Genomic DNA, 27,822 nt, shown 5'->3' on the forward strand with positions numbered 1-27,822 from the left:
GCACAGCCAGCAGCTGAACAGAAGGGTGAAAGACATCATTCAGCAGTGAACAACACCAGAGGTAAGTAGCTCTTCTTTTACACCAGAGTAAAAAATGCAGAGTTGTTTTAAATGTTATGGCAGAAATATTGGTGAATAAAACTGTAGATAAGCCCAGACCCGAGATATACTGTCTAGAGTGCACTGTGTCTTTCAGAGGCATAACGAATCACCTGCAGAAATTATAGTTTGATAGCCCCTCACAAGAATTGTACAAAACCAATCAATAACACACACAAACTTAACTGCAGGAAATACGAACAAAACTTTTAACGCAAACTATATCGCTTTAATACAGTACAGTAATTGAAAGATTAAAACACTAATTCATAGATTTTATTTTTAAAGTATCTTGCAGGGATTGAAATACATCTACTATCACTTGTTTTTCAATTTTTAAAACTCACATCAAAGTCTAACGAAACTGGGCCAAGCAGCATGCGGTTTGGGATGCTAAAGATTTTTAACGTATACTTTTGTTCCTCGACTACGGGTATATCACCCAGAGTATTTAACTTACGATTATGTTTAATGTCTCGATTGAAGATGAAAGAGCAGGCAACCCGTTGCTAAAAAACTGAAAATGTGAAACGTAGTTTTCATGAAATAGCAGTTTAAAGTAAGGCAAAATTTGTGCAAAATATGTGACGTCACACGCATACTCCATTATAAGATGGTAGTGTGGGCTCAGTTGGAGGTTAGCTGTCGTCGTGAATATGTCGTGGTCAGTTGTATACAAACACACATTTAATAATGGAAAAGAAATATTTGATCTAATAAGTCTATAAAACCCTCAAAAACTGCGGCCATTACATTAGTGACAGCCTACCGCCTATTCTTTTCCTTTTATTTACAATTTGTTTCACGTCGCACCAACACAGATAGGTCTTATGGCGACAATGGGACAGGAAAGGATCAGGACTGAGAAGGAAGCAACGATTGCCTTAATTAAGGTACAGTCCCAGCATTTACCCAGTATGAAAATGGGAAGCAACGGAAAACCATCTTTAGGGTTGCCGACAGAGGGGTTCGAACCCACTATCTCTCGAATGCAACCTGATATCTGTGTGTCCCAAACAAAAGTATTTACGATTTCATTGAAACTGTCTTGGGTAATATCACTTCATAGTTAGTTCTTTGTCAGTTCTAGTTCAAAAATGATTGTTTGGCAGACGAAGTGGTAACGGTAAGAGCTAGAAACTGATTAAATGCTGTTCATAAGTCTGGGACACTTACAGCTATGACTAAGTTATCTACTACTAGAGTAATAGCTTTGTTAAGCCTGTTACAGAGATTGTCAAGATGATAGATCGGATCCCAGTAATTATTGGGGTATATCTCTGCTTGCTGCCTGCTGTCATTTCTTGATGGATACAGTACTTTGGATCCATCTCTTGGCACAGGCCAGAGCAAAGTGTAGCTTCCAATGAAGTCCAATTCTCATCCATGGCTGCTGGGGTATGGGTGGTGCTGATTAATGACATCCAGAGCACAACCAGTGTGTCTGAGTGTCATGAAAGGTGTTGCTCATAGGGTTAGTTGTGCTAAAATAGCACTGTCTGGCCCAGTGAGGAAAGCAATGGCAAACTACCTCACTCCTCATCTTGCCTAGTACACCTCATTTTGGTACTGCCTTTGGTTTTTGTGGTTTCCCTATAACTGCATAGCCTTTGGTGATGCTATTTGAGGATCCAACCAGCCTCTGGGCTGATGACCTAACAGACACAGACATCTCTGCTTGATGTTACTTATAAGATTTTATTTTAAAATTACATAAACAAGAATTCAGGAACAACTTGACCAGGAACTGGGAGAATATCAGGGAGGATTTCGACCAGAACGAAGCTGTCCCGATCAAATCATCAGTCTTAAGTGGATCATGAAACACCATAGAGTTTGGAACAAGAGATTAATCATCACTTTTGTTGACGTCAAAAATGCTTATGACAGTATTCATCGTGAGTCACTACTAAAAGTCCTTAAAGAATTTGGTTTACACCAAAAAGCTCATCAATCTTATTGGAATCTCTCAAGAATACTAAGTCGAAAGTCAACTTTAGAGGTGAATTGTCTGAGCCATTTGAAATCCACACTGGACTTCGACAGGGAGATGGACTCTCACCATTACTGTTTAACTGTGCCCTGGAGAAAGTCATGCAAAAATGGGTAAAGAAATGTCATTCAAACATGAAGATAAGCAGAAATGTTAAACTTAATTGCCTAGCATTCGCAGATGATCTTGCATTACTAGCAAGTAGTACGGAAGAAGCTAAATTTCAAATTGAAGAACTTGAGAAAATTTCAGCAAGAATTGGACTGCAAATCTTGTCTGAAACACCAGCCATTCACCTCAACAATGGCAAACAAATTAAGATTGTGAATAAGTTCAAATATCTGGGGAAATTATAACCTGGAACTCAAAAGAGAAAACAATGATCGACAGCAGAACATCTAAACTGAAAACACCTGGCCAACTTATATTTAAAAAAATTCTCTCTCCACAAATGCTAAATTTTGACATTACAATACAGTTGTAAAACCTGAAGCAACTTATGCTAGTGAAAACTCTTCAAGCTGAACACTAAATCAACAACCGATAAATTGCAGAATGTAGATAGAAGAATCATCAGGACAATCATCAATAAGAAACACCAAGTTGATGGCTAATGTAGATTATTACCTAATGAAGTGGTATATTGTGAAAGCAAATCAATAATAGATACAATGCGGAAAAGGAGAACAGCCTTATTTTTGTCATACATTCAGACTACCAGAAACCCGACTAGTGAAGCAGTTATTTAATTACTTCTGGAAAAACAAAACAAAAAACACTTGGTTCACAGAGATCATGAATGATTTAAAAGAATGAAATTTATCAATGCTCCAAATTGAAGGCACAAGGAATAAACACCTACGATTTAAACTCATAACATTTGAACGAAGCAAATACACCATTACTGACAACCAAAGTGCAGCCAGGTCCGAGAGGATGACGTTTTGGGAGCAGAAGAAGAAGAAGCTGAAAAGCTGACTATTTAGTACTATTAGACTTTAATGTATACGACTGATTAAAATGCTCCAATGGGGGGAGTATGTATGCTGGGTATTCAGCCCGAAGGCTGGTTTGATCCTCTGCAGCTCCGCCAACAGCCGTCATAAATAGCCTAGGCGTCACTGAAAAGGCGTACTAGGGAAATGAGGAGTGAGGTAGTTTCCCGTTGCTTTCCTCACCGAGCCAGCCATTGATATTACATATCAGTCTGCCAAGCCCACTGAAATGCATGCACCAACCGACCTTATGAGCGATATTTTCACACCATTCATAAAAGGGACTGGCTGCATAAGGAATGGTATTACTAGCATCACTCATACCTCAGTCACTTTCATATTGTCAAAGCCAAGGATGAGACTGAGACAGGTCAATGAAAGTAACAAATTTGATATAGCCCATACCAGAAGATATAGTGGACTGTAAACACTACATCTCGCCAGCAAAAGCATATGGGGGGAGTAAACTAAGTTAAATTTTTTTAAAAAAATCTGGATCTATAAGTTCAATGACTTAGTTTCTTTCAACCATTAGTGTCTTTTTCCATCCTTGTAAGGTCTTGAGTCATATGCCGTCTCCTTTTGTTCATTTTCTTCTCAACTCCTAGTTCTTTCTTGACAATGAATTCCTAATTCTGTGGTTCATGACTTATGATGCCTAAGTTTTGGAAAATTAGAAACTGGTCTGGCTGCTATATACAATAGACCTTTCATCACTGTGATAGAAAAAAAATTATCACCATAAGTTTAATTTCTTGACTTCTTATTCACTTATTTATATACTTTTTTCTTGACTGGTTGATACCCTGTATTACTGCTGAATGGTTTGAACTATCAATGAACTGGTACTGTTGTTAGTCACCAGCTGGCTCACTATCGAATACGTACTGAGCAGTAGTTCACGTTGCCATTTCCACACCGAGTTTGATGTTTTCTCAGCTGTGAGTTTGGAAATAACTGTCATCAAATTAATTTAAAAAGGAGGAAAATAAAATGTTTGAGCCTAATGACTTAACTGAATTTACTCAATTCAACTGACATTCAATGTAATCTTGCACGGTGGAAATTGTAGGAAACCTGAAGGAAACAGCAATGAAAGAAGAAATTCCATACTAAGAGTATGCATCTTAATAAAACTTAATTTAAAACAATACAGAAAATTGTTCACGAAAGATGTTATGGTCAAAATACAACGAACTAAATTCTACATGTAACATATCCATAAAAAATGCAGCTTACGTTCAATATTAACTTTCTTAAGCTATAAGTTAAAACTTCCCATAACACAGTGTAGCTAAAAGAGTAACATATATACAATAAATCAGACAAAGGACAGATTAAACAAGAACTGGAAGACATATTTATTATTGTTGGCACGTTTCGTTTCGTTTCGTTTCGTTCCGTTCCGTTCCATCTCCTTCACAGATCAAGCTTCCACCTCGACAGGATTCCTGAAAGTAAAAGCAAAATAATCACTATTACTACACTGAAGTAAGTTCAATCTGCAATGAGGCTTGTTATTTGTATTACATCGCACCAACTCAGACGAAGGGACAGGACTGGGAAGGAAGCAATGAGGCCTTAATTAAGGTACAGCCCCAATGTTTGTCCGGTAAAAAAAAAAAAGAGGCATATCACTTGAGGACTGCCATCAACGAGGTTCGAACCCAGATTGTATTGCATTAATTGTTCTGGGCGATTTCTGTCAAAAGCATAGTCTTGAGAAAATGTTGCAAACTCTGTGCTGGGAAGACTTGGAAGTAAGGAGACGAGCTGCTCGACTAAACGGTACATATTACAAATTACAAACTTCATAATTGTTCTGCATTGACTGAGATATGTAGAATAAAAGACATGAGGATTTCCACCTTTTGAATGCAATTTTAATCACATATGACGACTAAATTTCATTATCAAACTTACCAGTACAGGTTTCGTCTCGTGAGAGTTATCTTCAGCTGCTTGTTAATAGTTTGGATTAAAGTAGACATAACAGGCATTAGCACATAATACAAAATAGTCAAAAACATTTTAAATTCCTGAAACTTTAAAAAGCATGCAGTGAGTACACTTGAAATAAAAATTTGTGCTTATAAGTAATGATCAGAGTCTGAACAGAGAAACACCACCCATTTCTTCAAGTTACATTTAAAATACAACTTTAAAAAATATTTCCATAAGGTAAAACTGTCCTTGAATTTGGTCAAAGGAGCAATAAGAGGACACCCATTTTCGAATACTGCATTTTATGCATTCCACAGCAGTAAGTTACCTGTAATAATCCAATACAGTTGTTTTTCCTTCGACTTTGAAGACTGCCCCCTCTTCAACGAGGATCAATTGTCTCCACAAGTACATATGTGTCAGCAAAAATATCATGAATAATGGGTTCATATTAACCAAATGGTAGGGCAATTTTACCTTAAGAAAAGATTTGTTTAAGTGTATTTTAAATGTAACATGAAGACACGGATGGTGTTTTTCTGTTAACAGTCGGATCATTAGTTCTAAGCATGAATTTTCATTTCAAGTTTTCTCAGTGCATGATTGTTAAGTTTTAGGAATTTTAAATTTTTTTGACTATCTGTTAATGTCTGTTATGTCTTACTTTAATATAAACTATTAACAAGCTGCTGAAGATGTGTTTCACAAGACTAAACATGTACTGCTAAGTTTGATAATGTAACTGAATCACCAAAGTGTGATTAGAATTATATTGAAAAGGTGGAAATCCTCAAAACTTTTATTCTAGAGCAAGCAGTATGTTCCGAGCTGACAGTGGAGAGATGGTGTGGAATAACATTAGTAGATAAATAAACCTGAACGGAACTTTTAAAAGGTAGGAAAGATCATAATATTGTTATTAAAACAACTTCCCCCAATGAGGAGGCTACCACAAGGTCAAAGTATACAGATTACAAAATGTTCCAAGTCATTGGTGAATTTGCCAGAATATGTCAGACAGAAATAGCAAAGAACACAAAGCTCAGAAATAAATTTGGAAATATAGCACGATGTACAGCTCATCAAATGCTATATAAATGATCGAGGAGTACGGTTATAGAATCTCGTATGCGGTGATATACATGTCGTGAAGCCACGTCTGGTTGAGACCAAGAGAACCCCACAGCTGTACGAGAAATTTAGGGATTGTACCTCAAGAACCGGTCATGAGCCCATGGATGGAGATATTGTCTAGGTGATATTTGCTTTTATAATAATTTACAGTTGGCTGATAAATCGACATCATCTTGGCGTCCACCTCATCAGGCGGCCAATGTGCGACTCGAAGAGTACTGTGGGATATACGATCAATCGTTACAAATTTCATTGTGGTCCTATTCACAGTTATCAGCTACAAAACAAAATGTTAATTAAGGTCAACCTAATCAATACTTGTATTACTCATGAGGAGTTACAATTGGTCAGTTCATATTTTGGCTTGTTTCAAGCCATTATCAGCTGACAAATATTTTTCTCTCTTATAAACTAAACAGACATACATAAAATATGCATTAAAAACATATGAACCTTCACGAGGATGACCTAAAATGAGCATTGTTTAAATCAATGTGCATAAAATAACAGACACTTCTTAGGAATTCTAGAAGTTAAGTCATGTTAAAACTCTGTGCATGAATTTGGCGATGAGAGCATGAACGAAACGACCTTGGCCTTAATTAAGGTACAGCTCCAGCATTTTGGCTGGTGTGAAAAAGGAAAACCACGGAAAACCATCCTCAGGGACGCTAACAGTGGGGTTCGAACACTATCTCTCAAATACGGTTAACAGGGCCATGAATAACAACTTCACTACTTCTAAACATATAAGAAGATATGGAATAACTAACACTTATATTTCATTTCCACAGAACATTCCAGGTCTCTGCAGCAATGGGCTCTTGCATCAAGACAGGATGTTCCTTATTACGACTGAGCCAGACGTTAGGTAAGTAACAAAAGGTACTGCTAAAATAACTTTTACATCTCCGTTCTTGTGCATGGTTTCAAGCCAAATTAATAGAAAATCTAAGGCAGGGTTGGCCAAACGGTGCATAGTACAATGTGTGAACACAGTACTTCGCATGTGTGAAACGTATCCGAGTGTCTGCTGTGCGACAGACATGGGTGGAGGGGAAGTAGCTGGCAGTCAGGCATGTTATTAGACTGATGGGTGTCTTCTGCTTTAGTCTGTCTTATCTCAGAGTTACACTTACCACCTGGAGATACGCAAAATGCATTTTCTAAAAGCAAAACACAGACACTTCACAACCCTTTAAAAACAACTGGGCTTAGAATACGGATTCTTTGGTTGTATCCCTGTGAGTATCTTACAGCATGCAGAGGGGTACAGTTCCAATAAATCAAAACAAAAATGAGTGTATCCACAAAAGAATGGCAAAGGTCATGAACTGTGACTAAATGAAAGACATTCTAGATCTCGTAAATATAATTCTAAGGATGTTGGCATCTGAGAGGATGAAGAAATATTGGAAGCATATAAAAGCTAAAGTTTCTTTGTATAATTGACTGGAGTGATCGTATGTTGGCCATGAAATGTAAAATATAATAAACAAATTATTATTATTATTATTATTAGCCGGCACTGTGGTGTACAGGAAGCACGCCTATCTGTTATTTCAAGGCCATGGGTTAGTTTTCACCCAGTTCAAGGAATTTAATTCTGGACTGAGGAGAAGAACGGGGTTCACTTGATACAAGATTTTTCTCAAGTTCTTAGTTACATGAAGAAAGTGCACAGTCAGAAGATGATGTTACTGACCTAGTGTACATAGGCCAACAGTGGTTGCTATGGTTACAATGGTGTCGGGAAATTAAAGAGGCTAATTCCAGACAACTACCAGCCCAAAAACATAATATTAGTGTTTTTTAATTTTTATATTTAGAATTTGCTTTATGACTCAAAGCTGGCCTCGTGGTGTAGGGGTAGTGTGCCGGCCTCTTACCCAGAGGCCCTGGGTTTGATTCCTGGCCAGGACAGGGATTTTTACCTGAATCTGAGGGCTGGTTCGAGGTCCACGCAGCCTATGTGATTACAATTGAGGAGCTATATGACGGTGCAATGGCGGTCCTGGTCTAGATAGCCAAGAATAACAGCCGAGAGGATTCATCGTGCTAACCACACGACACCTCGCATTCTGCAGGTCTTCGGGCTAAGCAGCGGTCACTTGGTAGGTCAAGGCCTTTCAGAGCTGTTGCGCCATGGGGTTTGGTTTGGCTTGGTTTGACAACACACAGACAGGTCTCATGGCAACAATGGGATAGGAAAGGCCAAGGAGTGGGAAGGAAGCAGCCATGAATTTAAGGTAAAGCCCCCAGCATTTACCTGGTGTGAAAATGGGAAACCAGGGAAAACCATCTTCAGGGTTGCCAACACTGGGGTTCAAACCCAGTATCTGCCGGATGCAAGCTCACAGCTGTGCGCCACTAGCCACACGGCCAACTTGCCCGGTAATATCAATGTTAATACACAGAAAAACACAAGGACATGTCTTCAAACAGATAGGTTCTCTCCACAACAATCCTTATTGCACTCTTGTGTTTTCACGTTTGTCTTTGCCTTCTGTTTCTCTTGCTTCCTCTTCCTTCACTGATCTGTCCTTGTTGTGTGTTCTGTTACACATGATTCCTCACACATTTAGTTCACTCCTGAAGGCGAACATATGATCTTTGTCTCCCACAGGATTATGCACATCAAGACGGGCAAGTACTGCGGGCGGTATCAAGAAGACAACACAACTGAAAAATCTCCTAGCTTCTCCTCAACTCAGCTTCTTGATGGAAGCTCACTCAGGACTCAGTGCTCGCATTGTAGAGGAGGCAGGTAAGCAAAGGCTTCATACATAACATCCTAAGGGCGGGTCCTACCATTTTCTGGAAAAGGAGCTCTCCTGTCATGTAAAAATGTTATTTCCAGGTAATGCTACCGGCAGCATAAATCCAAGATGCTACCCCTCCATGTAGTTTATCTCCAGTTTACTATTACAAGGCACTTTGAGAGCCAGATTAAAGTTGTTTTAAAAGTTATTCTCCAAGCTGATAATAACTGTATGAAGGGGGACACAAAAATAACCAGACGTAATTTGATGCGCACGTTGCTCTTGTAGTTCGGGCTTCTCCCTCTAGATGGATGTTAACTCGCCCCTCCTCAGCCAGTATGCCAAGCGGCATGGCTAGAGTCAGTTATAGCGAGCCCCTGTGACAGTTTTTGTGCAACGTGTTTATCGACCTCTTGAATTTTTCTGATTTTGTGAAATGGCTCATATTCGAGCCCAAAACTTGCACAAAAGTCTGAAAACATTTTTGGAATGGTGCCTTTACAGTATACCAGCAACTCGGTAACCATGACACTGGTGACGTTGCAGGTCTTAAAATAGTTTGCTATAGGCTCGTTCATTCGTAAATCGTTCTACTGACTGCTGAGCAGTCATTACTTCATTAAATTCATAATTTCTATGTTCCTATGTTTTTCTTGACACAATCCGTAGAGGTAGGCCAGCGAGCTTCTTCACTTGATCTAACCATCTACTTGTTCTTCCTCATGGTCTCCTATAGAGCTATAGGCTCAGTCTTCAAAATTTACCCCATACATCGTGCTGGAATCCCACCTTTTACACTTCATTCTCAGAATATTCAATTCATGGTCAGCAATACTTGAAAGAAAAGTTTTTTTACTTGTTCCAGATAGGGTCATTAATCTCTCTTTACCCTTTACTTGCTAGTTTTGCAAAGTACCTCCGCTCTTCAGACCTGTACCGTTGAACAGTAATGAACATCCTTTAGTTCTGGAAAATTTTGTTCATAGTTTTACACTGTCCTTGGTGTATTGAAGTGTCTGTGCAATTAAAATTAGGTTTAAGTGAAAACCACACTTTATTTTTGGATAAATCATAAATCTTAACGAAGCAGGACATATAGACCGTTCTTGATGAGAAACAACTTGCCGATTCAGTGGGCAAACTATAGTAAAAAATTAAGAATAATAATTCTAAAATAATCTTGATTCAGTTGGTACAATTCACCATTGAGAGGATGCACGCGGAGGAAAGTAAAATGCAGGATGGCCCAATTGGGTTGAAGCATGTGAACATAATTATTGCAATGTTTACTGTTTAATTTTTGGGATTACAATACACTGAATGGTGGATATTTAATTGTATTTATACTGTGATACTATCAATCAATAAGTAACAAAATATTAATTTTTCTCATAATGCAGGAAAGATGACAATTTGGAGAAAATGTCTTCTTCAGTCCTGGAACTCAACAATACTTTGTGTACCTGCTGTGCTATACATACAGTTGGTTGTATTCATCTTAATACGAGGTTAACACGTGACCCTTTGAAGAGAATGTTACTAGGGCATCATTCTACATTTATTAATGTGTAAATTCTTCCTTTGGGGAATATGCGATCACTCGACTTCATGCCCAGAGGACCATGTATCGCTAAAGTGCAAGTCAACTCAAGAGCTGAGGGAAAGTATCCTTCCGCGTGAGCATGTCCTGTTTCCCCTTCCATCTCAGTTCTCCTTTTCTGACACAACCGGCTTATTATTACCGTCGAGCATTTATCTTATGAATACTTAATTCTCAATTACTGTAGCATCAAAAGAAATTACTTCTTTTCACATTGTTGTACTTTGATTACATACCGTACCTATTAATTTGTTTATTGATTGTGTAAAACCTACAGATTACTGACGAATACCAAGGCAAGAAAAGTAAGGTTTATTTTTATTTCATGATACAATTTGTGTGAGGCACATGGGGTCTTACAATGAAAAGTACGACAACTTAAGTATACAATCCCACTCTCGTGCAACAACTTTCAGTGGTAGTTTCTCATAGTTCAACAAGATAGAAAACCCACCTGAGAGTGGGATTGCAAAATACAGTCTTTCCAGGAATGTTGTAAATATTGTGGTCTCGTCATTCAGACGGTAAAAATGAACTCAACATTCCCTCACGACAACATTTCTGCAGGTGGAAGACAGTTACGAATATTAAGTACAAATTAATTATTATTTCGAGTACGCTGAGGATTCTATACCCACACCGTGTTATTAAGGCTCTTCCTGTTTTACTTACGGCGAATGCAGAGTTCGAACTGAGCTGACACATAAGCCTACTGACGAACAACCAAACGAACAAACTTTTTCTGTCACATAAAACTGGCAGGCAGCTTAGTTCAGTTACGTTTTATTTTACTGTCCTTATCGCCATCATTGCTTGTTTACATAATTCAGACACTTTCTTAAATCAAAAACTAAATTTTCGGCAACTTTAGGAAGAAGTGCTATCAGAAACACTCACGGCATATAGGTATAAACAACCACAGGACAGCATATACGATGAAATGAAATGGCATATGGCTTTCAGCACCAGGAGTGACAAAGGACAAGTATGGCTAGCCACATGCAAGTCTTTCGATTTGGCGTCCATAGGCGACCTGCACGTCATGATGATGAAATGGTGATGAAGACGACACATACACCCAGCCCCTGTGCCAGCTGAATTAACCAATAATGGTTAAAATTCCCGACCGACAATAACTATTCACAGTGATCTGTGTATGAAAGATAAGAGTTGGTAACAAATCTGAATAACATACAAGTTGTGAAATATTTTCCACATTTTCACAGGGCAAAAGATTTTAATTGCTCAACTCAGTTCATCAGAACATCTAACCAAACACAAGCTTCTGACTTCAGAAACAAGCAACAAACCTAGGAACTATTTACCACTGCAGAAGCCTCTTCACTGACCAGAAGTCTGTCTAACATCAAAAGGACTGCTTAGGTTTTGTGTTGATTCTCAGTATACAAGGGTCCTCCTCCATCGGGCTCTGTTCTCTCCCTGCCATCCTCAGTCAGCTCAATGGCAATCTAAAGCAGGTCCTTGCGAAGTCTATCCATTACTCTATCTCTTCCATGGCCCACCTAGAGGGATCTATCCCCAAGGAATGAAATCCATCAGTATAACAGGCCATCGAAGGTTGCTCATCCACACGACATGACAAGCCCACTCTAGTCTACTCCGCATTGGGCCCTCTATGTTCGTACCATGCAGAGGTCTTCCAGCTCCCGACTGCATTAGATACACCATTTTCCCAGGGCTGCTTGAATGTTGCAAATGCAACACTACTATTTATGAAACCACAGATTAGGTCACAATTGTGATGTTTGCCAGTTCTGTTAACTAAACCCAGAAAATCATATTCCCTTGCAAATACTTACAACTGTTGAGGTTACAGATAATATAACAATTTTTTGCAATTGGCTTTATGTCACACCAACACATACGTCTTACGGCGATGATGGGATAGGAAAGGCCTAAGAATGGGAAGGAAGCAGCCGTGGCCTTAATTAAGGTAGAGACCCAGGATTTGCCTGGTGTAAAAATTGGAAAAACATCTTCAGGGCTGCCAACAGTGGGGTTCGAACCCACTATCTCCTGGGTGCAAGCTCACAGTTGCATGTCCCTAACCACACAGCCAACTTGCCCGGTTATAATAAAACAATACAGTTATCAAAATTGTCTATGTTCCAGGAAGAGTTGGATTAAGAAGAACATTTCATGTAGTAATTTGTTTTTGTGTACATTGTGATTGATGTGAACAGGCTTCTCTGGCATTTGGGGCAGTGGACTGGCAATCTCGGCCCAGCTTGGAGTAAGAGACAGCAATGAAGCCTCCTGGACTCAAGTACTTGAAGTGGTGGAGTTCATGGCAGACGCAACAGACATTCCAATACTTCTAGATGCTGATACAGGCTATGGAAATTTCAACAATGCCAGGCGTCTAGTTCGTAAACTGGAGGATCGTGGTGTAGCAGGTACTGGTTCCATCAAACAGCTCGGTTAGTACCAAGAATATGGCACGTAGGTCTAACATTCTCTCTGAGCTTTCAGGGTGCTGCATCGAGGACAAATGCTTTCCAAAGACCAACTCGCTACTAGATGGAAGAGTGCAGCCTCTAGCAGATGCACAGGAATTTGCTCTTAAAATAAAGGTACTTAAGATCACATAGGAATAGAGATAAGCTATATTCACTATTAAATTTTATGTATTCACCAAGTTGAAATTATGACACCCCACTCTCAGGTATGCTACAATTTATGCCAACAAGGGGAACAAAGATGAAGGAGAATTATAAAGTTTTATTTATATAGAATGATAGGAAATTGGCTGGGAACACATTAGTATAAACACAATGACAGATCAGAATGGGAAGAGGGAGCAGCGGAAAGAAGAGACATGGATGATTAATACACATGTATGGCCTTGTGAATATTTAATGTGAACAAGCAGGTAAATTTAGTTTAGTAAATAATAAAGAGGTAGCAACTGCTCATGCTTGGCATATGTTTGTAGCAGTATGTAAATTCCCGTATTTTTAATCAGTCATAATGGATATCACACCAAAGAAGAGATAAGATTATAACCCTCCACAAATTTAGTGGTATGACTCAGACAAATATCAGATTAATATAATGTAAGTTTGGGTGCTATATGTGGAAGGAAAAATGAGACCTCAAAGGAAAGGGTGACGTGGCAATAAATGGAAAACCTCAAGGAAAGATGATGCCTATCTCATCATAACAAGCAAAATTAATCCTGAATAGAATAGTTTTGAATTAAAAAATGATTTGGAGTGTGCAGGAGTAAAAATATTCTTCAACAGTATGCAAGCGGCTATTAAAAGCTGAAAGGAAACCTATCAGAAAACAGCTATTAACGTGTCCCATTAGAATGGGATTAGAATGGGCAAGAAAATATCAGAAATGGACACAAGAAGAGTAGCGAAGTGTCCTACTCAGTGATGAAGGTCACTTCGAAGTGCAAGGTTGTAACATCTCACATGTAAGGAGAAGCAATAATGAGAAAATCTTGGCGAAGCACATCAGACAGACAGATGATGTTTTGGGACTATTTTACATTCACAGGCCCTAAATGTTTGGTTCCTGTTGATGGAATGATGAACAGCGACAAGTACATCCCAATTTTAGAGAGAGAAAAGCTGTCCCAGAACTGAATAGATTTGCTGAGGAACTGAATGTCGAAGAAGCGATTTTCCAGCAAGACCTCACCCCTTGCCACGTATAAAAAAAAGTCAATGACTTTATGATGAAAAACAATTTCCAGTGTTTGGAATGGCCTGGAAATTCACTGGACATTAACCCTATAGAAAATCTTTGGGCAATTATCAAGAAACAGATGAAGAAAATGGACTGCACTACCAAAGAAGAGATGTTTTGTGCTGTAGTAAAAGTGTAGTTTTGTTACCAAGAAATAAGGGAAATATGTAAGAAACTCATTGAGTCTATGCCAAAACGAGTGGGAATGTTAACTAAAGCCAAGGGTGGACATATTAAATACTAAAACATTGTTTAATAAGAAATAACCTTGATGATTTTTAATTTCAAAAAAGTAACATTCTATCTCTTAACATTAATATGCACGAGACTGTATGTCTACCTCTTACCCCCATTTCTCGATACAGGGTCAGGGACGAGGCGAAATGAAATTATATGGCATGCTTTTATGGCCGGATACCCCTCCTGCCACCAATCTCGGTTGAGGAGCTAGGAAAGATTAAATGAATGATGGTGAATGAAAAGGAGGTAAAAGGAATAGGCTGTGGCTTGGAAATGGAAATTGGAAACCACAGAAAAGCATTCCCAGGACAGCCGACGGTGGAGTTCAAACCAACTCATCTCCCAAAAGCACAGCGCGACTCCTTAGCCAGGGTGTGTTTACATGTGCGACCATTCCGCTCGGTACATGGACGATTAATATAAAAACACAAAAGGACAAGGACTACTGCCTCTGTACACTGTTGTCATCATAGACGGGCTCTCCTCTTATCAAACCTACAATTCGTTATTTCTCCTCAGCCTTTCACTACCCCATTTCTGCTTCACTGGTAGGAGGGTTGTTTCATCCAAACAATTAATATATCTATTCTTCAGAACTGTGTTTTCATGTTCGTCCTTGGCTTTCTCTGTCACTTCATTTGTCCACAGAAATGTGCGGCTCGGGCATAAACATCTCATTCGTAACGTAAAACATCACTTTCTGTGGCTCCTGTGTAAATAACTATTAGAATTCCATCGCATTCTTTCATCTAATGCACTAGTCAACGCCGCACTCTTGTTAGAGACGTCCGCTACTGCACTCTAATAACTGTCACTAGATGTTTGCTTGCTAGCACAACATGGTGACCCCTTTTCTTTAACTTGAGGCTGCATGCCCTACAGCAAGGGTTCTCAACCTGAGGGGTGCAAAACCCTGCGGAGGCGTTGGAGAATTTCAGGTGAGGCGTGGTGAGCAATGAAAAACACATATGAATTTGCTAAACAGTAAAAGTTGTGACAAAGAAAAGAATTTACTACAAAAACTTATCTTCATCACCGCTAAATCATTCACTCAGAAAAAAAAAATTGCTAAAATTATTATATTTTATAGTAACGTTGGGTCAAGGAATTCTTGGTTATGAACTGTGTAATGAAATGTATAAAAAATTATAAGAATACAAGAATTTTTATCATGTGTTACGAGCTCTTTTCTCTTACCTTACGTGATTTCACCGCTTCGATTTGGTGCACGTTATACTGCGCGACTCTACGAACTGTCTGCTTGCTAGTATGTCTTACTACTGCTTGGGCCGTTGCCCCTCTCTGCGCATCCACCCTGACGTCATCTGCCCCAGTAATTTCTAGATTTCGCTCCCTGCCGTGTATATATACTCGCCGCTTTCCTTCGTTCGGCGATCAGCTGTGATCTCGGACACTGTAATAGGCAGTGGGAGTTGTAGTAGTGTACACAGCTGGACCATGTGGATTTTAACTTCACTTCGTTCTTCTCCACTGACTGGGTGAGCAGATACTTATTATTACCACCATCATGTTCTCATAACTGCCCTTTTTTTTCCTGCATGGGCTTTGCTACTACTGAAACTTTGAACTCTAGTCCCTTCAGCTGTGATGCACTAATATCTTGCATTTGGACTTTATTATTTGGAATGTGGAGGCAAAGGAGTGCTGGACTTGCAACCAAATAGTAACTTGTAAACTTCTCGGGTGGTGTAATGAACATTGCTCTCCGTCATCTTGAGCTGGGGACTCGGCAGCCTGATCTTCCCAGGACTTCCAATCCCATCGTTCTCGCTTACTTACTTTTCTTTCTTGCTCCTTTTTTTTTTTACTCCCTTTCCTCCCTCCTTTCCCGATTTCTTATCAGTTAGATTTAATCATAGCGAGGAAGTGATTGTGGAAATGTTGTGGTCTGCCTATTCGATTGTAACTTTAATGTTTACCTTTTGAACATTCTAGCATATTGCCCCTTTCAAGTAAGCGTGTTAGAGCTTTGGGGGATCAGATGTCATTTATACTTGCTCGTTCACTAGCCTTGGGAATGTTCGTTTCAAAACTTGTTGTTTTTGAGGGTCACGATTCTTGTCAAAGTCTCCGTTTTGAATCTCAAATGTAATAATAATAATAATAATAATAATAATAAAAAGAACTCACATGGTTCTCCTTTGTACCTGTGCTTACCAAAGATGAGCGTAATAACGAGTGTAATTTCTCTTTCATTGTGTCCTTGTATATAGACTACTCAAAGCAATTGTAACTTATATTTTTTGCCTTGTTTTCGTGTTCCTATTTGCCAATGATAGATATATGTAAATTTTAGCTACGCATACCAAAGACAACAATAATAAGTAGTGTATTCTCCCTTTTTCCAGTATCTGTATGCACCTGCGATAATAATATCAACTTGTGTGATTTGCACTTAACTCATACTTGTATGTACCCGAAGATGATACATTTTATCAGTTCCTGTGGAAATATCTGTCATTACCTTTGATATTGTTCAATATATTTGTTATTTTCAAAACCTGTTGTTTGGGGAATTCTTTCTTACATGATCCCTTCCTCTTTATTACCTTATATGTACCTACTGCGGATTTCCTCTAGGGTTATGGCCCAAAATACTCCTTGCACGTTGCTTTGTTAATTTATTGCGATCTGTGGTGACTTAAACACGGCCTTCGAACTGTGTAAATATTTGAGTACTTTACGCTTCCCTGCGCTCTGCTTACTCCTGGGCACATTTGACCTTTGATTTATGAGATTCGCTTCCACATTAGTTGAAGTGTTGTTTTGAATTGGCCTGCTTAACTACAACTACTAGGGACTATATCATAATTTATATATTGTTTATTACAATACTCATACTAAAGGGGATCGCGACACATGGTATAGGAAAAATTATTCCATTTTTATATATTTTTTTGCACAAACTTTTTCTACGTGTATAAGAAATGTAATAAAATGACAAAAAATGAAAAAGTAATAAATCAACTGATAAATATGAATATACTACAAAATTACAGGAATTAATTTCAACATTTTATTTTCAAATTGTATTGGTCATTTTCCATCCCTGTGTTGTCACGACTTAGGTACGGTTTGCAGACTTAGTGCTGACTTATGACATGTACATGTAATATATTTGCTTGTATTATTATCTATATGAATCTGTGTTTTCTCTGCTGGCTTACACCAAATCAAAATGCCAAGCATGGCTAAATGTTGAAAGGGATCTGAGATGTGCACCATCATGGTTGGAACGAAATATTAAGAAAGTTGTGAAAGAAAAACAGTGCCAGTCCTCTCATTAATCATTAATTCTGCTCTTACAAAATCAAATCAAATGATGCAGTTTGAAATGTTAATTATAGTGAGTGCAGAATCCTCCGTAATATATTTACAGTAATTTGTATTCTTCTCTTGTATTATTATTTGTGTTATGAATAACTTTCTTTGTAAAGTGATTGCATTATAATTATTATTTACAAAAATGTAATATTATGTATTAAGCACTCATAATTAATAATAATAAAAAATCATTATAAAACATTTTTGAGATATTAACCCTAACAGAAAAGTAGAACTTTTGTAAACCAATAATTCATTAGGGGTCAAGAAAAAATTTAGGGATGCAAAGGGGGCACAGTCCCACAAAGGTTGAGTGAAAAGCAGGCCCACCTAAAAAATATGCTCTAGATGCAGAACACCTTAACCCAATCACTACAGATCACTCCATGTTAAGAAACAGTATTGTTCTTGTGGACATACGAGTGAACACACCCCCCTCTTAGACATCCATAATTCCTTGTGATTAATTAAGGAATATTATAATTTATTTCATATTATGCAAAAAACAAGGACAAGGCATTTTTTACTCTGCGTTATTAAAATAACTACTGAAGATTTTCTATTTTTTAAATACATTTGCAGGGAGGCAGCACAATGGTGGGAACGGCCATCGCTTTGTTGCCATAATTTTCCTTCTGCATCGTTCTGGTAAATGCAACGCATAAACCGTTACTCTGTAAATCACTGGCAACTTATCGCTGTTCTAGAGAAGTTGTCTATTTTTGTGCTGCATATGTTTTCCAGTCTTTATATCAGTGCGTACTTATCTTGAACTTAAATACTGCGTTTCACCAACGTATATGGCGCTATTTTCCCCGTTACTCTGCGAATACCAAAACGAGCCTCCTCTAAACCTCCGGTACCCTTGAGTTCATAAAAATAATTCTCAGCAGTTTCTTCCCCATTTTATCTTGAACTTAAATAGTGAGTTTCACAAATTTACATGCCAGTTTTCCTGTGATTCCGTTAAACAGAGACATTCGATATAGCAATGCTATTGTCATAAGAGCAATACTGTTTTCTTCACACAGAATGATCTTTATATAGTGAAAACTTTTTAAATTCGAAGTTGGTTAATTCGAAATACACGTATTTCGAAGCAAATGCCATTCCCCGAATTCAAATATAGGCCTTCATGTGTTATTTCGATCGGTTAATTCAAAATACGGTTAATATGTAATTCAAAGTTCTCATCAGGCCCTTAACTATGTAATTCGAAATCAGTACTGCAATCTGGTTGCTGCAGAGCAGCTAACAAATGAAGTCAATGTAGACGACGGTTAATGACACCGAGCGACTGTCTCGTATCCCTCATTGTCGCGTACGCCCTACTTCCGTTTTTCAGGAATTAAAGCTTATATTACTGCTTCTTTGTTACTTTTTTTTATGGCATTGTCAACAATGCGTGTCGTGAGGTACACGTGTGATATGGTTGCGGAGTTATCTTTGTTCAAGTTTCGTAGAATCTAAATTCGTTCATAATGGAATTGCAACCAGATGAAACATCGGAAACAGAGTCTCTTCTCATCCGCCCGCCAACGACAATTTGGTGGCGCAATTAACCCAATTTCTGGCCTGTCAACCGTGCATAACTCATTAATTTCAATCTTCTTGCCGCGGCCACATTTTATTACTGTATTCTTTTCGAGATTGAAGACACGGCCTCTGAATTGTTGCCAACTGTCTAAAGGAATTTGCTACAATGGCACATCCTTTCTGCCGATAGCAGATGATAGACGATAGTTTTATTGCTTCAGTTTATCGTTTTGTATTTACGAAAAAAGTAATCAAAATAATGGATAGGTGTATTCTAAACATTCAAGAAGAGCAGGTCAGTCTATTTTAAGACTGGTGAACCCTGGACTTCTTTATTATTAGGCAAGTCTCTGTACCGTATATCCAATTATTATAGACTTCCTTTTATTCTTGACTGAAAAAAAAAAAAAAACTGGAATTATTATCTTTCATACAATTTCTGCTCTATTCATCTTGAGGATCAGAGGATTCTGGATTCAAGTCGCGAAAACAACACTAACTTACACATTTTCAATTTTTTTTCTTTTCGTTATGCAGAAATTGGTTTAATTGGAAGTCAAATATTTTTGGTCCCGATCACTTCGAAATATCACAAGTTTTACTGTACTGGTCTCATTTTAACACACATAAAACAAGGCACTTTCAGTATGGTAATATTTTATTGTATACTTCACAGGCCTGCAAGGATCATCAGAAAGATCCCGACTTCTGTGTGGTTGCTCGAGTAGAAGCCTTTATAGCCGGCTGGGGCGTGGACATGGCCCTGGAGCGAGCACAGATATACAGAGAGGCTGGAGCTGACGCTGTGCTTATCCATAGCAAGAGGTCTGACCCGTCTGAAATTGAGGCCTTTATGGCCAAGTGGAAAAACAAGGTATAAATAAGCTTACAGGTCATTTATAATTTTCTAGCTCTTTTTATTTAGATCATTTGAGTGTTTTTTTTAATTAAAGAGACTGCAACCTGCAAGTTTTATAGCCTATATAAACACACATCTTCATCTTCATTATAGACTGTTTCACTCTCTCTGTGGTCAGTGGTAGTCTGTCGGCTTCTTGATTTTTGAAGGACGAAAGAAAGTCTATTCCACAGTCTGTGTCACACATGTTTCTGGTGAAATGTTCGATTTTTACCCAACAAAATCAATGAAAACTCAGCCCAAGATCAACAAAAAGAGATCCAGTTTACCCCGTCACCCAAAAAATAAAATGGAACATGAAAACTGATGCGTAGGCAGCCTAAAAGGCTTCAAATTAAAATGGCTGCACAAGTTAGCTCAGACCATACTACTACTACTACTACTACTACTACTACTACTACTACCACCACCACCACCACCACCACCATCTATTAAGCCTTTCATGCCCAACTGCAGCATTCTCGGTAAACATTAGGCATTACATGTAACAACTCTCATCCACCAACGGCCGTAGCCGTGTTGAAACACCGGATCCCGTGAGATCTCCGAAGTTAAGCAACATTGGGCATGGTTAGGAGTTGGATGGTTTGCCACGCGCTGTTGGTGGGGGGGTAAGGGAATGGTGGAGTGGAAAAGAACTGGCCACCCTACCACACGTAAACTCCGGCTCAGGAACACCTCTGCGGAGGTTCGGACCTGCCTTCGGGCAGAACAACCCTTACCTTCCTACTCTCATTATTGTTCCGTATTGAAGATGACGTTAGGCATAGAATCTCAAGGATAATTGAATAAAAACCACTTATTCAATACTTTCCACGTTTAATGTGGTTTGAATCTACATGAATTTATGTAGACTTATCAGGTTAGGTACATGTTTCAACCATTATTTTGGGCACCTTCAGCCTGTAGACAACCTTTAGGTCAAGGTTTGGGACCTTTTTAACCAATATATAGTATAATATACAAACATGAATAATCTCTTAAGACTAACATGCCAGGATAATAATTTTTAAAATGTGAACTGAACATAACTGTGGGTAACATAAGTTAATGGTGTTTTAACACATTAAAACTTGTCGGTCCTATTCTATCTAACTTGAAAATATGCCCAAAACTAAAATGGATTTTCTTCCTCCATCATAAGTCTTGGGTAAAGAGGATATTGCATACCGGGGTCCATTTGACCCCTATATCATTTCATGTTCTTGACGTGCCGTAACTAATGTCAGAATGTGTTGTCAACAACAAGTGGAGATTTTGAACTGAATATTAATTGTAGGCTGGTCAAGATTGAAAATATAAATTTAAATTAACAGTGTTTTTACACATTTAAAACTTGGCAGTTCTATTCTATTTAACTTAAAAATATGTTCAAAACTATAATGGATCTTCTTCACTATAAGTCTTGAGAAAGGAGGATACTGATACTGGGGCTTATTTAACCCATATGTTTCATTTTCATGTTCCTGACGTAACTAATATTGAAATGTGTTGTCAAACACTAGTGGAGATTTAAAACCTATTGTTATAAATAGACTGGTCAAGAACGTTGTTGTGAATGAAAGTGTAAGCGTCTTGACTTCGGGTCTCGTGTAACGTCAAAGAATTGTAAAGAGTACAATATTAAGCTGTTTCTTGGTTTTAGGCTGCTGCTTAATTGAGAAGGAACATCCTAGACACTTGATACAGTCTTGTATGAATATCAATCCCGTTGATGTGTTGCTTGTACAACACAACCAGGAGTAGAAAGGTTAATAAGACAGGCACTGCCGCAACAGACAGGTCCATCTACTGATGATGATGATGATGATGATGATGCTTGTTGTTTAAAGGGGCCTAACATCGAGGTCATCGGCCCCTAATGGTACGAAATGGAAGAACAAAAATGTCAAATTCATCCACTGACCAAACAAAATAATAATGTCATGAAGAATGAATAGATGGACATGAACCCAACAAAAAAAAGAGAAAAAAGAAAAAGAAAAAGGAAACAAACAAAATACAGTGGATCAGACTCAAACAAATATCATACATAATTGATTACTGACCAAGGGACCACTCATAAAGCACGATGATGCTTGATGTCTAAAGAGGTGCAAAATTCATGTCTAAGGCCCCACAGAATGGTACATGTCGCGAGTAAAGTAGAACCATGCTATTTGTCATGTTGGGGTACTAATCAAAAGTAGCGAAACTCACGGTGTTCCACACAAGACTATACTACTCACAAGTATTGTACTTCGTACAGGTAACGCAGACCTATGGTGTTTCTCACACAATGGCGCCACTCATAGCCAACGCAAACCAATGAGTTTCCTCACCTAGGTGTACTAGGCACGGATGCCGGTCCCACGGGCTCCATGGTGTTCCTCACATAGTGGATACTAATCAAAGGCAACGCAGACCCACGGTGTCGCTCATATAGTGGTACAACTCACAGGCTACGCCCAGACCTGCGGTGGTGCTCACATGGGTACGACGCACGGGTACTGGAAACCCCCAGGCCAAGCTCATGACTACTACTAAACACAAACCCATTTCGTACCGAACATAGTGGTAAAACTCGCAAGTACAGGCAATCCAGGGTGTTCCCCGCGTGATGGTACGAATCAAAAGTAGGTTCATGGTTCTAATTCAATCATCCCTTGGTCGCCCCTTTTAGTCACCTCTCACGACAGGCAGGGGATACCGTGGGTGTATTATTCGTCAGCCTCCCCCACCCACAGGGGGTGTGTGTTTGGTCCGCGAGAGGTATTTTATTTCCCTCAAGTCCGCCGGCAAGCCGGTTAGGACCCTCCTATCCGCCACCTGGGATCCGCCACGTGGGAGTATCACTTCTCCCCTGCTACGCCAACGTAGCAAGTTCGTGGGGTCCATCTAGTATGAATTGAACAAATAATCTTAAGATCACTCCCAAAGACGAAACATATACCAATTTTAACCATTAAATTGCCTTAAGCAAACATTGTATCGACTAGGTGGAAAATAAATAAATACTTAGTTGTGCAAACAGAGTAAAATCCCCACTCGGATGAGTCTAGTGTCAGACCTAAGATGAAACGCTGGTTAATAGAGCAAACGCCTGAAAAGCCTTACATCTGATATGTTTTTTACATTTTTGACAACATTAATATATTCCTGATAGAAATTATGGTATACTGTATGTTTCTCTTCTTCTTATGTATGTATCCCACTGCTAGTCCAAGAACCACAATGGCTGTTTGCCTTACCTCCATGTTAAAACAAAATGCTATCAAACCTTGCCAAATCTTGTCGAACCTTCAGTAATGTTGAACAATCTTTGACAAAATCTGACCACTTTTCTAGTGAAGTATTCTACTGAAAGAAACATTTGACAGTGAACAACAGACATAAGAGTAGATGTAGAAAACAGTGGAGTATTATTTTACAAAAGAGTGTTCATACCGTTATCTCAACAGATATCGATACCCTAGAAAAGTAAAAGTCAGATGAGACCCTTGGTAATGTCATATTACTGAAAGTGAAAACAGACCTTTGATACTTTGAATGGTTTGCAAGTCATTTCTAGTGAACATTTTGCTGACCACCCTCTCTATTAAACATCAGTTCTCTGTTCTTAGGGTCCCGTCGTAATCGTGCCGACCAAGTACCACACCACACCAACCTCGAAGTTTCAAGAACTCGGGATCTCAACAGTAATCTGGGCCAATCACAACATGAGAGCGTCCGTAACAGCAATGCAGAACGTCAGTCGACAGATCATGAAAGATCAGAGTCTGGTCAACATTGAAACTCAGGTATGTAAACCTTCACTAGGTCCATGCTTCTTACATCCCATGTTCCTAGTATTCTTTACAAGACATTTTACCTGGCTAGAGTTCCAAAGAAATTACAATATTCTTATTCATTAACATGTCGCCTATGATGTCCAGCTACCACAAGCAAGTAATTAAACTGATGATAATTCATATACTAGTGAAGTCCGGCTCCTTGGCAGGGCGGTTAGCACCGTAGCGTTTGGTTCAGATGGCCCAGGCTTGATTCACGACCAAGCCAGAGATTTATTTGGGTATTTGTCTTAATACACATTCACATTACATACCGCAAAAGCTTAAAAAATACATATACAGTATATCTCGATGTTGCGTGACCTCAATTTAACGTAAACCTGCATTTAACAGAAGAAATTTCCAGTCCCGAAAAGTATTCCATAAGAACAATGCTATTTTATATTATTTTAATGTAATAGGGCAAAACCCACATTTAGCATTAAGGAAATGTTAAAATTCTCAAATATTTATTTCTATTCGTTTTGGTTATGCGACATTAAGAACCTATGAAAAAGATGTCATAAGCTTGCTAAGGATGATTCAAGGCAGAAGAGGAAATTAGAGCTCGGGCACTTAGGGCTAGAGTAAGATGTCTGACTCAGATGCACATCCGACCGCTGTAACAGAACAGAACAGAACCCCCGTTTTAATGACAATGTTATTATGCCCCTCCTATATTAATCTGTGCAATTTCCTTCGGTTACAATGAGAACCCTTTTACAGATTCATCTGTTATTACGGGCAAATTTGGGCGCATTAATTTGTATCCGTTATCAAATTCATACACTATACAGTATCTGACTCTACTCCAGCGTTTATACTGAACGTGATTGTTCACCTTCCATATCAATTCCATGCTTCACGCGAGCAAGTCGATCTTCAGCGAGCCTGAGGTCTCCTCACAACTCTGAGTCTGACTCGTGTAAACAAACATCGGAATAATATGTTTTTGCAATAAGTGCAATGCCAGCAGTTAACTCTTTAGAAATAAAAGCTGAAGTAAACAATTGCTTAATTTTAATACTAAGTACTGGAATAAAATAAGAATGTGATGCTACTACTCAAGATACAGCAATGTGTGTAACTAATTTCAGAGGTTATTCGTAAATCTCTGGCAATTCAGTACCGGGAATCGAACTGAGGCTCCCGAGAACGGCAGCTAATTGTATTATCCATTACGCTGGTGGACATTCTTAACTACAAAACACAGATGTACCGCACGACTTCAACATGTGTTTGCATTGCGTGGGTCGTACGGACGAAACTATTCACAAATTTGTGTAATGTCATCTCAGAGCTGCATAAGGCTTGTACTCTCTTTGAAGCAGAATTGTTCTTCTCTGATGAATTATCTTGGGGGGTCTTGTATGCAAGATTTATTTTTTCATTTTCTTCATCTCGAAAAGCCAAGGGGGGGTCTAATACAGGAGTAAATACGGTACTATGAAGTTAAATGGAGGTAAATTACTAACATGCAGTCAGTACCTTAAGGTTGTTGAAATTCAGTTAGCTAACCGGACGATTCATTAAATTCGCCTTAAATCCCCAAGACTTCCAGGAAAGAAAAAAGTCTGTTTGACACATATTAAAGCAGATACTTGCAGCATGCACTTCTGCTTGTATCTGCTGAAACCATTCCAACACAGCTTTATCCAGTGATAATCTGCCAGTTTTCAATAGTATATCATGATGCTTGTTTAAATATTACATATTTCAATACATATTTTACCTAATGTACATAATCACACCTTGATATTACATGAAAATCCTAGCCCTATTTATGAGCCAAGATGTAATTAATGTATCAGATACACAAAGCATTTAATGTTTTCTTCTCCTACTTGTCATTCCCTCAATAGTGAAGATAGTGATTTGGGATTTTATATAAATTTCCATCCTTCACTTTATTCCGCCAAATGCATTACTTCTGTGAGGAATGTCCTGGTTGTCTGTCCATGTAGAAGCTTCTCCATATTCCCTTTACCCCAGGGACATTTCCTGGAATCAAGTGTTTTCCAAAACTCCCTTTTCCACATCACATGATGTGAGCTTGTAAGAATTGGAGAGCTCTCTGTTCACAAATTGCCGATAGCCTGATCAGTTCCTTGAGGATGGACTCACCGGTATAAAATGCTATCCAAGAAATCAAAACAGTCTTCCCCAGAACCACATCTCATATCTGCAGCACTTAACGGTCTAAGTTTCAGCGCTGCAGAAAACGAGAGAATACTAATCTGGACTAATCTCACTTTCAGACTTACTGAAATGGATCACTCTTTCCAAATATGAGATCGTTGACATGTCAAGTTGTTGGCCATGGTGATCTTATCTCCACTTTGCAGTTGTTATTAGTTTTAACAGCAACAAAGTACCTGTAACTGTTTATTTGCCTGAAGGCACCACATACATTCAATTTTCCTGTCCTATCAACTACAATCATATTTCTGTTTAGCATGATCTGATCCTCTTATTTCTGAAAAGTCCTTAAACTCTGTCATTTCAGTCTCATCCACAGCATTGTGAACAAAACTTAATGTTTCTGGTAGAAAATTACCAAATAAAATGTTGAAGATTACTTCTAATCCATTACAGGTGGCCAGTGTGAAGGAAGTGTTCAGACTGCAGCGAGACGAAGAACTGAAGGCAGCTGAAGACCGTTACCTTCCAAAGAAGTAACTTGTACAAAGATAATAAAACTACTGTACAACAACCATGTGTGTGTTTTTGACACTACGCAGCCAGACTATTAAAAATGGCATAACCCCCTGAGCCGGTCCAATTTAGACTTTCATAAAAATAATTCTAGTTCTATCAGCTTTATCATCATCATCATTTCCCCTTTTCAAGCAGAGCCGGATGGAGGCAAACAGGGTTGTTCCTCTCCACTTTATCCTGTCTCTCAACAATTCCTCATCCAACATATGTGTTCATGTCCAGGATCTTTGTCCTATCTTGTTCTTCAGATAGTCCATTTATCATAGCCTTCGTCACCGTCGTCCTCTGCCTTTCCAGAGCTTGTCTTGGCAGTCTTTCTTCTTTCATCCAATTGACATGTCCAAACCACCTCAATCTCTTCTGTTCCAGATTGTCATTTAGTTTGTATGTCTACCAAAGCACAAAGTAATGAAACAAGACATTAGGATCCACCTATTCAATACTAAATTATGTGAGAGATTATTAAATCATCACAAATACATTTATTTATTCTCATGGTACCAGTTTCGGCAAAGTGATTGCCATCATCAGCCTAGGGAATTTCTACAAAGACATTCGAAATTACATTAACATGTGACTCTTATAGTTAATAACTTAAAAGGGATATCCATGTAAAAGCTTAATAATGTTATTTACAAGTATTACATGATAGTCGTTGAGCATTTACATTTTCCGGTTTACACCTTAACAATCATATAATTGAAAAGAAATTGACAGGCTGAAATTTTGAGTGACTGACTTAAAATATACACTTTGTGATTAAAATATAACTTATCAATCACTAGTAGTACATACTAGTACTAGGACGAATTTAGTTGTAAGTGTGGGTTCAACCCAAGAAGGTGTATGAATATTAAGAGCTCAGATGGAAAGCCACTTCTAGGGAAAGAAGACAAAGCAGAAAGATGGCAGGAGCATATCCAACAGTTGTATGAAGGTAAAGATGTAGATAATTTGGTTCTGGAACATGAAGAGGCTGTTAATGCTGATGAAATGGGAGACCCAATT

General features: G+C 38.5%; 2 protein-coding genes across 2 annotated transcripts in view; one reads left to right on the top strand and one right to left on the bottom strand.

The window, feature by feature from the left end:
• LOC136885063 (phosphoenolpyruvate phosphomutase) lies at nt 1-27,615 on the top strand. Its single transcript, XM_067157458.2, has 8 exons — nt 1-61; nt 6,960-7,036; nt 8,792-8,932; nt 12,732-12,944; nt 13,021-13,121; nt 20,045-20,242; nt 23,890-24,066; nt 26,692-27,615. The coding sequence occupies exons 2-8, from the start codon at nt 6,982-6,984 to the stop codon at nt 26,773-26,775; spliced, it is 969 nt and encodes a 322-aa protein (XP_067013559.2). The 5' UTR covers nt 1-61; nt 6,960-6,981; the 3' UTR covers nt 26,776-27,615.
• The window catches only part of LOC136885062 (lymphokine-activated killer T-cell-originated protein kinase), a 48,479-nt gene continuing 24,857 nt past the window's right edge, over nt 4,201-27,822 (bottom strand). The window contains exon 5 of the mRNA XM_067157455.2: nt 4,201-4,538. Within this exon, the coding sequence (XP_067013556.2) occupies nt 4,514-4,538 (25 nt within the window). The 3' untranslated portion in view covers nt 4,201-4,513. The remainder of the gene's footprint in view (nt 4,539-27,822) is intronic.

This window comes from Anabrus simplex, chromosome 13 (genome assembly GCF_040414725.1).
Source record: "Anabrus simplex isolate iqAnaSimp1 chromosome 13, ASM4041472v1, whole genome shotgun sequence".
NCBI lineage: Eukaryota > Metazoa > Arthropoda > Insecta > Orthoptera > Tettigoniidae > Anabrus > Anabrus simplex.